At 43.9% G+C, this 13942-nt stretch overlaps 1 protein-coding gene across 1 annotated transcript; it reads right to left on the reverse strand.

The window, feature by feature from the left end:
• Positions 1 to 8445: 8445 nt before the first annotated feature.
• On the reverse strand, positions 8446 to 9390 carry LOC311103455 (P2Y purinoceptor 11-like; the record flags this gene model as incomplete). Its single annotated transcript, XM_084145024.1, has 1 exon — positions 8446 to 9390. One exon carries the CDS (start codon positions 9388 to 9390, stop codon positions 8446 to 8448), a length of 945 nt encoding a protein of 314 aa, XP_084001150.1.
• Between the last annotated feature and the right edge of the window lie 4552 nt (positions 9391 to 13942).

The raw sequence follows: 13942 nt of genomic DNA on the forward strand, positions 1-13942 counted from the left end.
CTCACCTATCGGTGGATTTTGTCACGGACCTTCCCCCCTCCCAGGGGAACACGACGATCTTGGTCGTTGTGGATCTGTTTTCGAAGGCCTGCCGTCTCATTCCTATGCCAGGTCTCCCTACTGCCCTACAAACTGCTGATGCCATGTTCACACCCGTTTTCCGGCACTACGGGGTGCCTGAGGATATAGTGTCTGATCGATTAGCCTTACCTCAGGTTTTCACCCCGAGAGTAACGGGCAGGTGGAGAGAGTGAACCAGGATGTGGGTAGGTTTCTGAGGTCCTATTGCCAGGACCGGCAGGAGGAGGGGTCAGGATATATTCTCTGGGCAGAGATAGCCCAAAACTCACTCCGTCACTCCTCCACTAACCTTACGCCTTTCCAGTGTGTGCTAGGTTATCAGCCGGTCCTGGCACCTTGGCATCAGAGTCAGATCGAAGCCCCTGCAGTGGACGAGTGGTTTCGGCGCTCGGAAGAAACCTGGAACGCTGCGCATGTCCATCTGCAGCGGGCTATCAGGCGGCAAAAGGCGAGCGCCGATCGCCACCACAGTGAGGCTCCGGTGTATGCACCGGGAGATCGGGTCTGGCTCTCGACCCGAAACCTGCCCCTTTGCCAGCCCTGCCGGAAGCTGGGTCGGCGGTTTGTGGGGTCATTTAAAGTCCGGAGGAGATTGAACGAGGTATGCTATAGGTTACAACTGCCCATTAATTACCGCATTATCCCTCGTTCCATGTGTCTCTCCTCAGGCCGGTGGTGGCTGGTCCACTCCAGGAGAATGAGATACGAGAGGCTCTTCCGCCCCCGTTGGACATCGAGGGGGCTCCGGCGTACTCAGTCCGTTCCATCTTGGATTCGAGGCGTCGGATGGGGGGCCTGCAGTACCTCGTGGAGTGGGAGGGGAACGGTCCGGAGGAACGGTGCTGGGTCCCTAGGAGGGACATCCTAGATTCCTCCATGTTGAGGGACTTCCACCGGAGTCATCCGACTCGCCCTGCTCCGCGTCCTCCTGGCCGTCCCCGAGGCCGGGGTCGGCGCACGGCTGGAGCCGCACGTCAAGGGGGGGTACTGTCACGGAATCAGCCGAGGCTGCCCCTCCTCCTTGCTCGGCAGGCTTCGGCGTTCGTCGTCCCCGGAGTACTAGCTGCCACCGATCTATGTTTCAGTGTTTGTCTAGTTTGTCGTGATTGTTTGCACCTGTTTCCCATTATGTTATATTGTATTCCCTTTATAAACCCCTGTCTCTCATTGGTTGTTGTGTGTGATTGTTTTCCGTTAGGTTGGCAGTGCTGGTTGTATGCGTTATTTGTTTCCTCCCTGTTTGGAGGTTTGTTTTGTACTTTCTTTACTGTGTTAAGTAAAGTACGTTCTGTCAGTAGTTCGGTGTCCTGCGCTTGACTTCGTTTCCCGCATACACGTCACCTTGACACAGTGTCACCAGCAAAGCACCCCCGCACCCCCACACCCCCACACCATAACACCTCCTCCTCCATGCTTTACGGTGGGAACTACACATGCTGAGATCATCCGTTCACCCACATCGCATCTCACAAAGACACGGCGGTTGGAACCAAAAATCTCAAAAAGGACACATTTCCACCTGTGATATTTAATTCACTTAGCTAGCTATCTACAGTATGTAAAGTTGGCTAGATAGCTAGCTAGCTACGTTGCAGACCATTTGAGTTAGCCTGCACGGTAGCTAGTTAGCTAATAATACCTTTTTTTTTTTACATTTTCTAAATGTATTTACTTACTTCAATAGGTTCTCCCAGCCATGTGGAGGATTGGAAACAGGGCCACAAAGGTTGTTTGTCACCAGAGTGTTTTAGAGCATAGGACTATTTACATTTACATTTACATTTTAGTCATTTAGCAGACGCTCTTATCCAGAGCGACTTACAGTTAGTGAGTGCATACATTATTATTATTATTATTTTATTTTTTATTTTTTCATACTGGTGTTACGTTCCCCAGTTTCTATGTTGTGGTTTGTGTATTTTCATGTAGGTATTTCAGGAAATGGGTTCCTGAAATTCCCCAACAAGCAGCTGATTGATTGGATGAACATTGATGATTGGAGAGCTGACCCCGCGCCCTCGTCAGGACGCAGCTGTCTCCAATTACCCAGTTGCTCAGAAAAGGGGGGAACCAGAATGGCTGAGAGTTACAGCATTTTGGTTGTATGCTAAGATTTTGGTATGTACTGTGTAGTTGTTGCTGTGAGAACCAATTGTAATGTTTTGTGTTAGTTTGTGGCTCAGAGAGTGTCTTTAATGTCCTGAGTTAGTTTTTTTCTCAGGTTTTGTTGTGAACCAGTTTGTGCAATTTTGTTTCATTTGTTCCCAAGGGGGGAAGGGGAAGGCACCTAGGGAGTGCTTAGGTATGAGGCCCGCGGGCATACATTACCCGTAGAAGTATATTGTCTATGCACACTAGGAAAGACCTGGGCGGACCATCCCTTGTATTTTGGTTAGTGCACCAGGAGGTGCTAGTTAAGTAAGTAGTGGGTAGGCAGGTAAGGTAGGAGAGGGGGATTTGATATTTACTTTCTTTGCTTTGGTTCCGTCCAGCCCCCTTTCCCCAAACTTACCGTGCGAAGGAATAAATTCCCTGTTAACGGTATTCTCTGCCTTTTGTCATCCTTACTCACACCTACAGTCCCATACCTCTTTCACAGCACGGAGAGTTAAGTTGTAGCAGGGTGTTGCGTTCCCTCTTCCGAGAGGAGTGCGTAACACTGGCCCCCAGTGGGAATCGAATGCACAACCCTGGCGTCGCAAACGCCATGCTCTACCAACTGAGCTACATCCCTGCCGGCCATTCCCTCCTCTACACTGGACAACGCTGGGCCAATTGTGCGCCGCCCCATGGGTCTCCCGGTCGCGGCCGGCTACGACAGAGACATTTACCTGTGAATAAATAAATTAAATGGAGAATGGATTAAACTATTTACGAAATCTTGACGCACAATCAAACGTGCTGCTATATGCTGCCACCACGCCCACAAGCGAGCCACTCCAGGCGGCCTAAGCGGCACGCGGCAATTTACTGCGTACTAGTGTACACAAGCCGTTACTTTCTACCATTCTTCTTTAACAAACCATCTCCCTTTTCCCCGCCATTTTTAACCGACTCAAGCTCACCCTCTTCCTCTCTCTCTATTAGACCTACTCTGCCTCTCTTTTTCCCTCCATTCCTCCTCCATGTTCCAAGTACAGTGGGGAAAAAAAGTATTTAGTCAGCCACCAATTGTGCAAGTTCTCCCACTTAAAAAGACGAGAGAGGCCTGTAATTTTCATCATAGGTACACGTCAACTATGACAGACAAAATGAGATTTTTTCTCTCCAAAAAATCACATTGTAGGATTTTTAATGAATTTATTTGCAAATTATGGTGGAAAATAAGTATTTGGTCAATAACAAAAGTTTCTCAATACTTTGTTATATACCCTTTGTTGGCAATGACACAGGTCAAACGTTTTCTGTAAGTCTTCACAAGGTTTTCACACACTGTTGCTGGTATTTTGGCCCATTCCTCCATGCAGATCTCCTCTAGAGCAGTGATGTTTTGGGGCTGTTGCTGGGCAACACAGACTTTCAACTCCCTCCAAAGATTTTCTATGGGGTTGAGATCTGGAGACTGGCTAGGCCACTCCAGGACCTTGAAATGCTTCTTACGAAGCCACTCCTTCATTGCCCAGGCGGTGTGTTTGGGATCATTGTCATGCTGAAAGACCCAGCCACGTTTCATCTTCAATGCCCTTGCTGATGGAAGGAGGTTTTCACTCAAAATCTCACGATACATGGCCCCATTCATTCTTTCCTTTACACGGATCAGTCGTCCTGGTCCCTTTGCAGAAAAACAGCCCCAAAGCATGATGTTTCCACCCCCATGCTTTACAGTAGGTATGGTGTTCTTTGGATGCAACTCAGCATTCTTTGTCCTCAAAACACGACGAGTTGAGTTTTTACCAAAAAGTTATATTTGGGTTTCATCTGACCATATGACATTCTCCCAATCCTCTTCTGGATCATCCAAATGCACTCTAGCAAACTTCAGACGGGCCTGGACATGTACTGGCTTAAGCAGGGGGACACGTCTGGCATTGCAGGATTTGAGTCCCTGGCGGCGTAGTGTGTTACTGATGGTAGGCTTTGTTACTTTGGTCCCAGCTCTCTGCAGGTCATTCACTAGGTCCCCCCGTGTGGTTCTGGGATTTTTGCTCACCGTTCTTGTGATCATTTTGACCCCACGGGGTGAGATCTTGAGTGGAGCCCCAGATTGAGGGAGATTATCAGTGGTCTTGTATGTCTTCCATTTTCTAATAATTGCTCCCACAGTTGATTTCTTCAAACCAAGCTGCTTACCTATTGCAGATTCAGTCTTCCCAGCCTGGTGCAGGTCTACAATTTTGTTTCTGGTGTCCTTTGACAGCTCTTTGGTCTTGGTCATAGTGGAGTTTGGAGTGTGACTGTTTGAGGTTGTGGACAGGTGTCTTTTATACTGATAACAAGTTCAAACAGGTGCCATTAATACAGGTAACGAGTGGAGGACAGAGGAGCCTCTTAAAGAAGAAGTTACAGGTCTGTGAGAGCCAGAAATCTTGCTTGTTTGTAGGTGACCAAATACTTATTTTCCACCATAATTTGCAAATACATTCATAAAAAATCCTACAATGTGATTTTCTGGAGAAAGAAAAGCTCAATTTGTCTGTCATAGTTGACGTGTACCTATGATGAAAATTACAGGCCTCTCTCATCTTTTTAAGTGGGAGAACTTGCACAATTGGTGGCTGACTAAATACTTTTTTCCCCCACTGTATATGTCTCCTTATGATAATACTGCACTTCTCCTGACATACCCCTTGTTCTTGCCCTCTCAAGGGACGCCATTTAACCGGCTGTCACAATCGCTGTTCAATCAGCATGAACCCCTCTGGATGTAGCGCTCAACAGTGCATCCCACTTGTAAAGCAGCTGCTTTCTTTTTCATTATCTACCACGACTCTTTTCCATTTCAAACATGTGCGCTCTTCCAACCACCATCCACTGTTTCCTAGGGCACAAAATGGTGGTTATAACTTTTTATCATGTGCTTTTGGCGTCCATGTACAGTGTACAGTGAGAGACAGAATAACAACAAAAAAATCCAGAAAAACACATGTCAAAAATGTTAGAAATTGATTTGCATTTTAATGAGGGAAATAAGTATTTGACCCCCTCTCAAACAAATCAATTTATAACATTTTTGTTGTTATTCTGTCTCTCACTGTTCAAATAAACCTACCATTAAAATTATAGACTGATCATGTCTTTGTCAGTGGGCAAACACAAAATCAGCAGGGGATCAAATATTTTTTTCCCTCACTGTATTTCTCATCATGTGAAAACTGTAAGTTATTATGTAGGAAGGTAGCTACATTTCAAATAGTTATTTTGTGTTCAATTTGTATTATCTGATACTGTAATAATGAATATGGAAGAGGATATAGTTTAGACCAGGGGTGTCAAACTCATTTTAGCTCAGGGGCCACATGGAGGAAAATCTATTCCCAAGTGGGCCGGACCGGAAAAATCATGGTATTTATAACTTAAAAACAACAACTTCAGATTGTTTTCTTTGTTTTAATACGATCAACATACAACATAAAGCTGGAGCCTGAGGACAGTGTGTCCAAAATAGTACAAGCACAACATCACTATTAATCATAAAACACGTCAAGTTTATTTGAAAATTCTAAAGAAAAAGAACACACAAACACACAATGCCTCAGTGATTAACAGAACTGTTTCACAGATCACAGAACTATATCAGGGTGTCATTTCTCAGGCAGAAATGTAGATAAAAATAATGAAATCCTGTTCCCCAAACAAGTGCAAGAACCACAGAGTCAAGAATAGGTTAAATATACAAATAAAATAAAATCAATTAAAAACAATAGCACATCAACATAAAAACATATAAACATAAAACTGGAGCCTGAGGACAGTGTCCAAAAGCACAACATCACTATTAATCATAAAACACCTCAAGTTATTTGAAAGTTCTGAGGACAAAGAACACACAAACACACAATGCCTCAGTGATTAACAGAACTGTTTCACAGATCACAGAACTATATCAGGGTGTCATTTCTCAGGCAGAAATGTAGATAAAAATAATGAAATCCTGTTCCCCAAACAAGTGCAAGAACCACAGAGTCAAGAATAGGTTAAATATACAAATAAAATAAAATCAATTAAAAACAATAGCACATCAACATAAAAACATATAAACATAAAGCTGGAGCCTGAGGACAGTGTCCAAAAGCACAACATCACTATTAATCATAAAACACCTCAAGTTATTTGAAAGTTCTGAGGACAAAGAACACACAAACACACAATGCCTCAGTGATTAACAGAACTGTTTCACAGATCACATAACTATATCAGGGTGTCATTTCTCAGGCAGAAATGTAGATAAAAATGATGAAATCCTGTTCCCCAAACAAGTGCAAGAACCACAGAGTCAAGAATAGGTTAAATATACAAATAAAATAAAAACAATTAAAAACAATAGCACATCAACATAAAAACATATAAACATAAATCTGAAAGCGTTGCTCAAACTCCCGTAACAGTCCCGTTATTTTATCTTTGAACCGCTTCATGTCTGCCACATGTTGGGTCACGCACACATTTTTCAGACAGGGGAAGTGAGCTGCATCACCACCGGCAAGTTGCGTCTCCCACAATGACAGCTTCAACTTGAAAGAACGTATGCTGTCATAATACTGCGTGACAACTTTGTTGCGCCCTTGCAGCTGTTTGTTCAAGTTATTCAGGTGCTCTGTAACATCCACCATAAATGCAAGGTCCTGCATCCATTCTGCGGAATGAAATTCTAACACTGGTTTGCCCTTTTCTTCCATGAACTGTTCAATTTCTTCTCGTAAATCAAAGAAACGCCTCAGCACAGCACCTCGGCTTAACCATCTTACCTCAGTGTGGTATGGCAGGCCATAGATGTGGTCTTTCTCTCTGAGAAGGCTGTCAAACTGACGGTGATTCAGGCTTCTGGATCGGATGAAATTAACAGTTTGGATGACCACCTTCATGACGTTATCCATCTTTAATGACTTGCAACACAAAGCCTCCTGGTGCAAAATACAGTGAAAAGTCAAAAAATCACGTCCTCCATTTGCAGATTGCACTTTCTCTCTGAACTTTGTCACAACGCCTGCTTTTTTCCCGATCATTGAGGGCGCACCATCTGTAGCCAGGCTGACAGCGCGGGACCAGTCCACTCTGACCCTGTCCAGCGCGCCGACGAGTGCGGTAAAAATATCAGCTGCTGTCGTTGTATCTGTCATCGGCACCAACTCCACGAACTCCTCGGTGACGGTCAATGTGTCATCAACTCCGCGGATGAAAATGGCCAGTTGTGCAACATCTGTAATGTCCGTGCTTTCATCAATTGCAACCGAAAACGCAATAAATGACTTTACTTTTTGCTTCAACTGGCTGTCCAAATCCACTGAAAGATCGGAAATCCTGTCTGCAACTGTGTTTCTTGTCAGGCTGATATTTACAAAAGCCTGCCGCTTTTCAGGGCACACAATCTCTGCTGCCTTCATCATGCATGTTTTTACAAATTCACCCTCACTAAATGGTTTTGAAGCCACTGCGATTTCATTAGCAATGAGGTAGCTAGCTTTCACTGCAGCGTCACTGATGTCTCGGCTGTGAGTAAACACAGACTGCTGTTTCTTCAGACCCGCCAACAGTTCATTCACCTTCTCTCATCTCCGCTGTCCTTGAAAGTTGTCATATTTGTCGGCATGAAGACTCACATAGTGGCGACGAAGGTTATATTCTTTCAGCACTGCAACATGCTCTGAACACACCAAACATACAGCTTTCCCATTCAATTCCGTGAATAAATAGGAGGATGACCATTTTTCTTGGAACACTCTGCACTCTGCGTCCACTTTTCTCTTTTTTGACAGAGACATATTGGGGCAATGAGGGTGCCAAAGCACATAATGTTAAAAGTAGAAGCCGTAATAAATATCGCGGGCAAAACAAAGTAGCTCATTGGCTGCACGTGCTTGACCTACTTGCTCTGCACCGGTATAAACAGTTTGCTTGCTTAACACAATTGCTATTGCGCCATCCAGTGGACGCAATTGGAACAGCAGTTTATTTTATTGAAAAATTGCAGCGCATTTTTATACTTTACAACAAAAAAAAAATCTTTTTTTTTTTTTTATAATCTCGCGGGCCGGATTAAACCTGGTTTAGACGTTATGAAAAGAAACATGACCATCAAAAACATCTTACATCAGAACATTGGAAGGAAGTGCATATTATTTACAGAAAAGTAATCAACTGTGACACTTGCTTATCAGAAACAACATCAGTGCAAGCATTGAAAGAGCAGAGAGAGCATGATTTTGTTCATGTAGTATACATTGCCATATCTGCAGAGCTCCTTCCACAGCAGGCCACTCTGATGCTATCAAACACAGCCATGTAGAGCAGTGGATGGATGCACATGTTCAGTGTAGCCAGTCCCTTGGACACCTGGTAGGCCTTGTGCACCCAGTCGCAGACAAAGCCAAGTTTAAACTTCCGGTAGAGATAGTAGCTCTGGAGGAGGTGATAAGGCACAAAGGAAATGGCATATAGCACCACCACTGCAAACACCATCAGGACCACCTTCCGTTTCTCTAGGGATGTTATATTTGCATTCCTCCACACCACCCTCAACACTGCGCAGTATGATGTAAATGTGACCAGGAAGGGAATAAAACACCCAACCACAGACAGAAACATTTTGTAAAACAAGTGAGAGTATTCAACTGTAACCTCATGACTGGTGGTGCAATAGGAGTAGGATACACAATTGGTTTTGTTGCTTCCATTTGGACATGTGGATGCAAACTTCAACACAGGGGAGGAGATGGCTGTCACAAAGATCCAGATGATGACACTGGCAGCCTTGGCTTTAGTGGGGTTCACATGGTTGCGGGTGAAGAAGGGGTACACAATGGCCACATAGCGGTTCACACTGATACACATGATGAAGTAGATGCTGACATACAGGTTGCAGGTGAAGAGGAAGCGTTCTATCTTACAGCCCGCGATCCCAAACATCCAGTTCTTCTCCTGCATGTAGTAGACTATGAGCAGGGGCAGGGTGAGGACATAGAGCAGGTCACTGATGGCCAGGTTACAGGACAGCACCACACCAGTGTGCCAGTTGTTCCTCTCCCTGGTTGCCAGGAGTCTCAGGGCAAACAGGTTACCAACCAACGCCACGCAGAACTCAACACCATACATTGAAGGCAATAACTGCACTTGGAACTTGTCACTATGACAAGAAGAGTTGTGATCAATCATGTTTGTTCTGTGTTGACAAGAAAATAGGAGGGGAAAAGGCTGCGCAAACTGGCTCCCAAAAGTGGTATTTGTTCATCTCTGTTGAAGAAAAAGGATAAAGATATTCATTATATTCTGAAGTGGAGAGCCATTCTTTTACGCAGTTCATCCTGATCCCCTAAGGGGAACTTTGCATTGTGTCAGCCAATACATCAGTCACAACAGTTCATTTAGCAGACACTCTTATCCAGAGCGACTTACAGTTAGTGAGAGCATACATTTTTCATATTGGCCCCCCATGAATCAAACCCACCCCATGGAGCCTAAAACAATAAGTTAAATATTATTTCTCTAAGAAAAGACACAAGACAGATTCTGATGTCACTTCTCTAGTCTATTCAGAGACAAAAACCTGAAGTATGCACCAGTATTCTAAAACATTAACAGGTGGTCAATTATAACGGTCCAATTTTACTCCATTTTGTCCATACACTTTACAGATATACATTTAATATATATATAAATAATGGCAATGATCTCAGAATGAAGCCAGATTAGTACTTACTCATTGACACTGACAGATAAGGCTATCAACCCATTTGTAGGTTTTTTCAAGAAGTGTGACTAACACTGCCTGCACCCTGTTCTATTTGTAGCACAGTACCAAATGCAAATGTCACAACTCGAGTTTCATGGGTGCCAGCTCGGCTCCAGTTTACGCTCACGCTTTGAGATGAAAGCCTGTGGCAGAGGCTACATGTGAGTCAGCCCCAAGAAAAAAAGGCTACACACAATTGAGCTGTACTTTGCATGCAGCAATTTATTTGCCAATGCTTATAACATTTTTATAAACATCTTCATAAGGAACAAAGCTACATCATTGCATTTTCATCCAGTCCTCCCGCTGACTTGTGGCAATACCATTGTCCTTTCATGAATTAATACATTCCTGTTCATGTTGGCATTTTGATCAGTGATCAGAAGCTGCAGTGACAATAGTGAGTCCATACTGCCACCTGGTGTTCTACCACGGTACTGCGTCCAGCATTAATCAGTCCAGGCTTTCAGAGGGTTGTGAAGCTCAGCTCTTCCCCTTCCTCTGTTTGAAGCCCCCCTTCGCCCCTCCAGGACCCTTCTTCAAACCACCATGATGAGGTTTGCCCTTAAACTTAGAACCCCTATCACCCCCAAATGTATTTTCCCCAAATTTCTTTCCCCCCTCAAACTTCTTCCCTCCAAATCTCTTGTCGCCATCCCCAAATTTCTTCCCTCCAAACCTCTTAAACCCCGGTGACATCATTCCAAAAGATTTGCTGCATCCCCAAATGTTGTTCCCTCTTTCCTGTCCCAATCACCCCCCATTCGGTCTCTGGGTTTCCCTCCTGGACCAGACCTATGAGGTGACTTGGAACCATATTTGTTTTTACTGTCGTTGCCAGAAAAGGGTCCGCCGAGAACAGTAGGCTAAGTTATGAGGGGGAAAGGGACCAAATTATTAGGGTGAGGCACATAGACTTACTACAGAACATACACTTAGTATGACTTTCTTAGCTACAGTATACATACATCCCTGGCATATTACATCATTTATGCAGCAGCATACAATACAGTTTTTGACTCACCTTGTTGTGCTGTGCTCACTTGAACAGGACAGTGGCGCGGCGTTCCTTCTTGTGGCCAAATGTTGTCATCAAAGTTCGGCATTCTCTGGATTTATGGTGCGTTCAAGACAACTGGGAACTCTGAAAAAAACAAGGTTGAATCATGACAGCAGTGATCTTCAGGTCGGAGCACTAGAAAGAGGCCCGAGTTCCCAACTTGGAATTCTGAGTTGGATGACCGTTCAAAACGTATTTTCCCAGTGGGAGCTAATTTTTTTTCAGAGTTCCCAGTTGTCTTGAACTCACTGAAGTCTGAGATTTCCCAGTTCCGAGTTTCCAGTTGTTTTGAATACGGCAGGAGTCATGCTGGATTGACAGTATGGCCAATGTATTCAACATTTTCTGGCCCATGGTGTTGCATGTGAATGTTTATCCTTTTAAGCTTGGAAAAGAGACCCTTAAACCCAGGCTTGGACCACCCACCCACTCCACTGAATAGCAGGCTAGTGATTGCTTTGCAATGCTTGCAGTTAGCCACTGATTCCTTCCAAACCACTCATTGTTAAATTTGCGATTTCCAACTTGTTGTGTAATGTTTATGTCCAATGGCCGATGAGCACCGATACATTTTATCTATAATTTATCTTCATATGACAAGGATTGAAAAGGATTTGCCAGTAGATTGTCGACTTGATTCATGATGACTGCGTGTCTAGCTTGCTAGCTAAGATTTTGAAAGTATGATGTTGACATGATCAGAGCTACGGTAGATATACCGTGATTTGACTTCATTTTATCTGTGGGAAATGACCTTGAGCCTTCTTGGATGGGCACTTCTAATGTAAATCTATGGCAGCACCCAAGGGGCTTGAATTTTCGAGCTCTACCCATAGATTTTGCGGTGATGTAGTGTCCCCATGAGTGACAGAACACTGAGCCAATCACGGCGCAACTAGAGAACATTACCAACCCATACACTCTGTATTTTCTGCTGGCTGCCCCACCACCACAGAAAGCACTGAGTTAGGCTGAAACACCTGCATTTTGGCGCTGCCTTACTCAAGAAAGCAAAAAAGAGACAATGTTTGTATGCAGCTTTATTAACTAAATTATTATATTTTCTATTTTATTTTTACATTTTTTGCAAACTGATATGTGACACATATTTATTTGTCCATTCAAATAAAATTGATCAGAAATACAGTGTAGGCATTGTTCATGTTGTAAATGGCTATCGTAGCTGGAAACGGCTGATTTTTTATGGAATATATCCATAGGCGTACAGAGGCCCATTATCAGCAACCATCAGTCCTGTGTTCCAATGGCACGTTGTGTTTGCTAATCCAAGTTTATCATTTTAAAAGGCTAATTGATCATTAGAAAACCCTTTTGCAATTATTACGGTGCGGCAGGTAGCTTAGTGGTTAAGAGTGTTGTGCCAGTAACCGAAAGGTCGCTGGTTCTAATCCCCGAGCCGGCTAGGTGAAAAATCTGTCGATGTGCCCTTGAGCAAGGCACTTAACCCTAATTGCTCCTGTAAGTCGCTCTGGATAAGAGCGTCTGCTAAATTACTAAAATGTAAATGATGTTAGCACAGCTGAAAACTGTTGTGCTGATTAAAGAGGCAATAAAACTGGCCTTCTTGAGACTAGTGGAGCATCAGCGATTGTGGGTTTGATTACAGGCTCAAAATGGCCAGAAACAAATAACTTTCTTCTGAAACTCGTCAGTCTATTCTTGTTCTGAGAAATGAAGGCTATTCCACGCGAGAAATTGCCAAGAAACTGAAGATCTCGTACAACGCTGTGTACTACTCCCTTCACAGAACAGCGCAAACTGGCTCTAACCAGAATAGAAAGAGGAGTGGGAGGCCCCGGTGCACAACTGAGCAAGAGGACAAATACATTAGAGTGTCTAGTTTGAGAAACAGACGCCTCACAGGTCCTCAACTGGCAGCTTCATTAAATAGTACCCGCAAAACACCAGTCTCAATGTCAACAGTGAAGAGGCGACTCCGGGATGCTAGCCTTCTAGGCAGAGTTGCAAAGAAAAAGCCATTTCTCAGACTGGCCAATAAAATATTAAAATGGGCAGTCTGAGATATGGCTTTTTCTTTGCAACTCTGCCTAGAAGGTCAGCATCCCGGAGTCGCCTCAATCCTATAGAAAATGTGTGGGCAGAACTGAAAACGTGTGTGCGAGCAAGGAGGCCTACAAACCTGACTCAGTTACACCAGCTCTGTCAGGAGGAATGGGCCAATATTCACCCAACTTATTGTGGGTAGCTTGTGGAAGCGTTTGACCCAAGTTAAACAATTTAAAGGCAATGCTACCAAATACTAATTGAGTGTATGTAAACTTCTGACCCACTGGGAATGTGATGAAATAAATAAAAGCTGAAATAAATCATTCTCTCTACTATTATTCTGACATTTCACATTCTTAAAATAAAGTGGTGATCCTAACTGACCTAAGACAGGGAGTTTTTACTAGGATGAAATGTCAGGAATTGTGAAAAACGGAGTTTAAATGTATTTGTCTAAGGTGTATGTAAACTTCCGACTTCAACTGTATATATATTTTTTTTTTGCTAAACAGATGGGGCTACCTGCCATAATGACAAGTCGCCACTGCACCTCTGATACTTCGCCCTCATTCACTTCCATTTCTCCTCCTGTCTTCAATCCGGCAAACAGCTCACTCTGCTTACAATTTCTACCATTCTTCTTTAACAAACCATCTCCCTTTCCCCGCCATTTTTAACTGACTCAAGCTCACCCTCTTCCTCCCTCTCTTAGACCTCCTCTGCCTCTTTTTCCTCCTCCGTATTCCAAGTATACATCTCCTTATGATAATACTGCCCTTCTCCTGACATACATCTTGTTCTTGCCCTCTCAAGGGACGCCATTTAACCGGCTGTAACAATCTCCGTACATTTAGCACGAACCCCTCTGGATGTAGCGCTCAACAGTG

Source organism: Coregonus lavaretus (genome assembly GCF_964263955.1).
Source record: "Coregonus lavaretus genome assembly, chromosome: 28".
In the NCBI taxonomy this organism is placed as follows: domain Eukaryota; kingdom Metazoa; phylum Chordata; class Actinopteri; order Salmoniformes; family Salmonidae; genus Coregonus; species Coregonus lavaretus.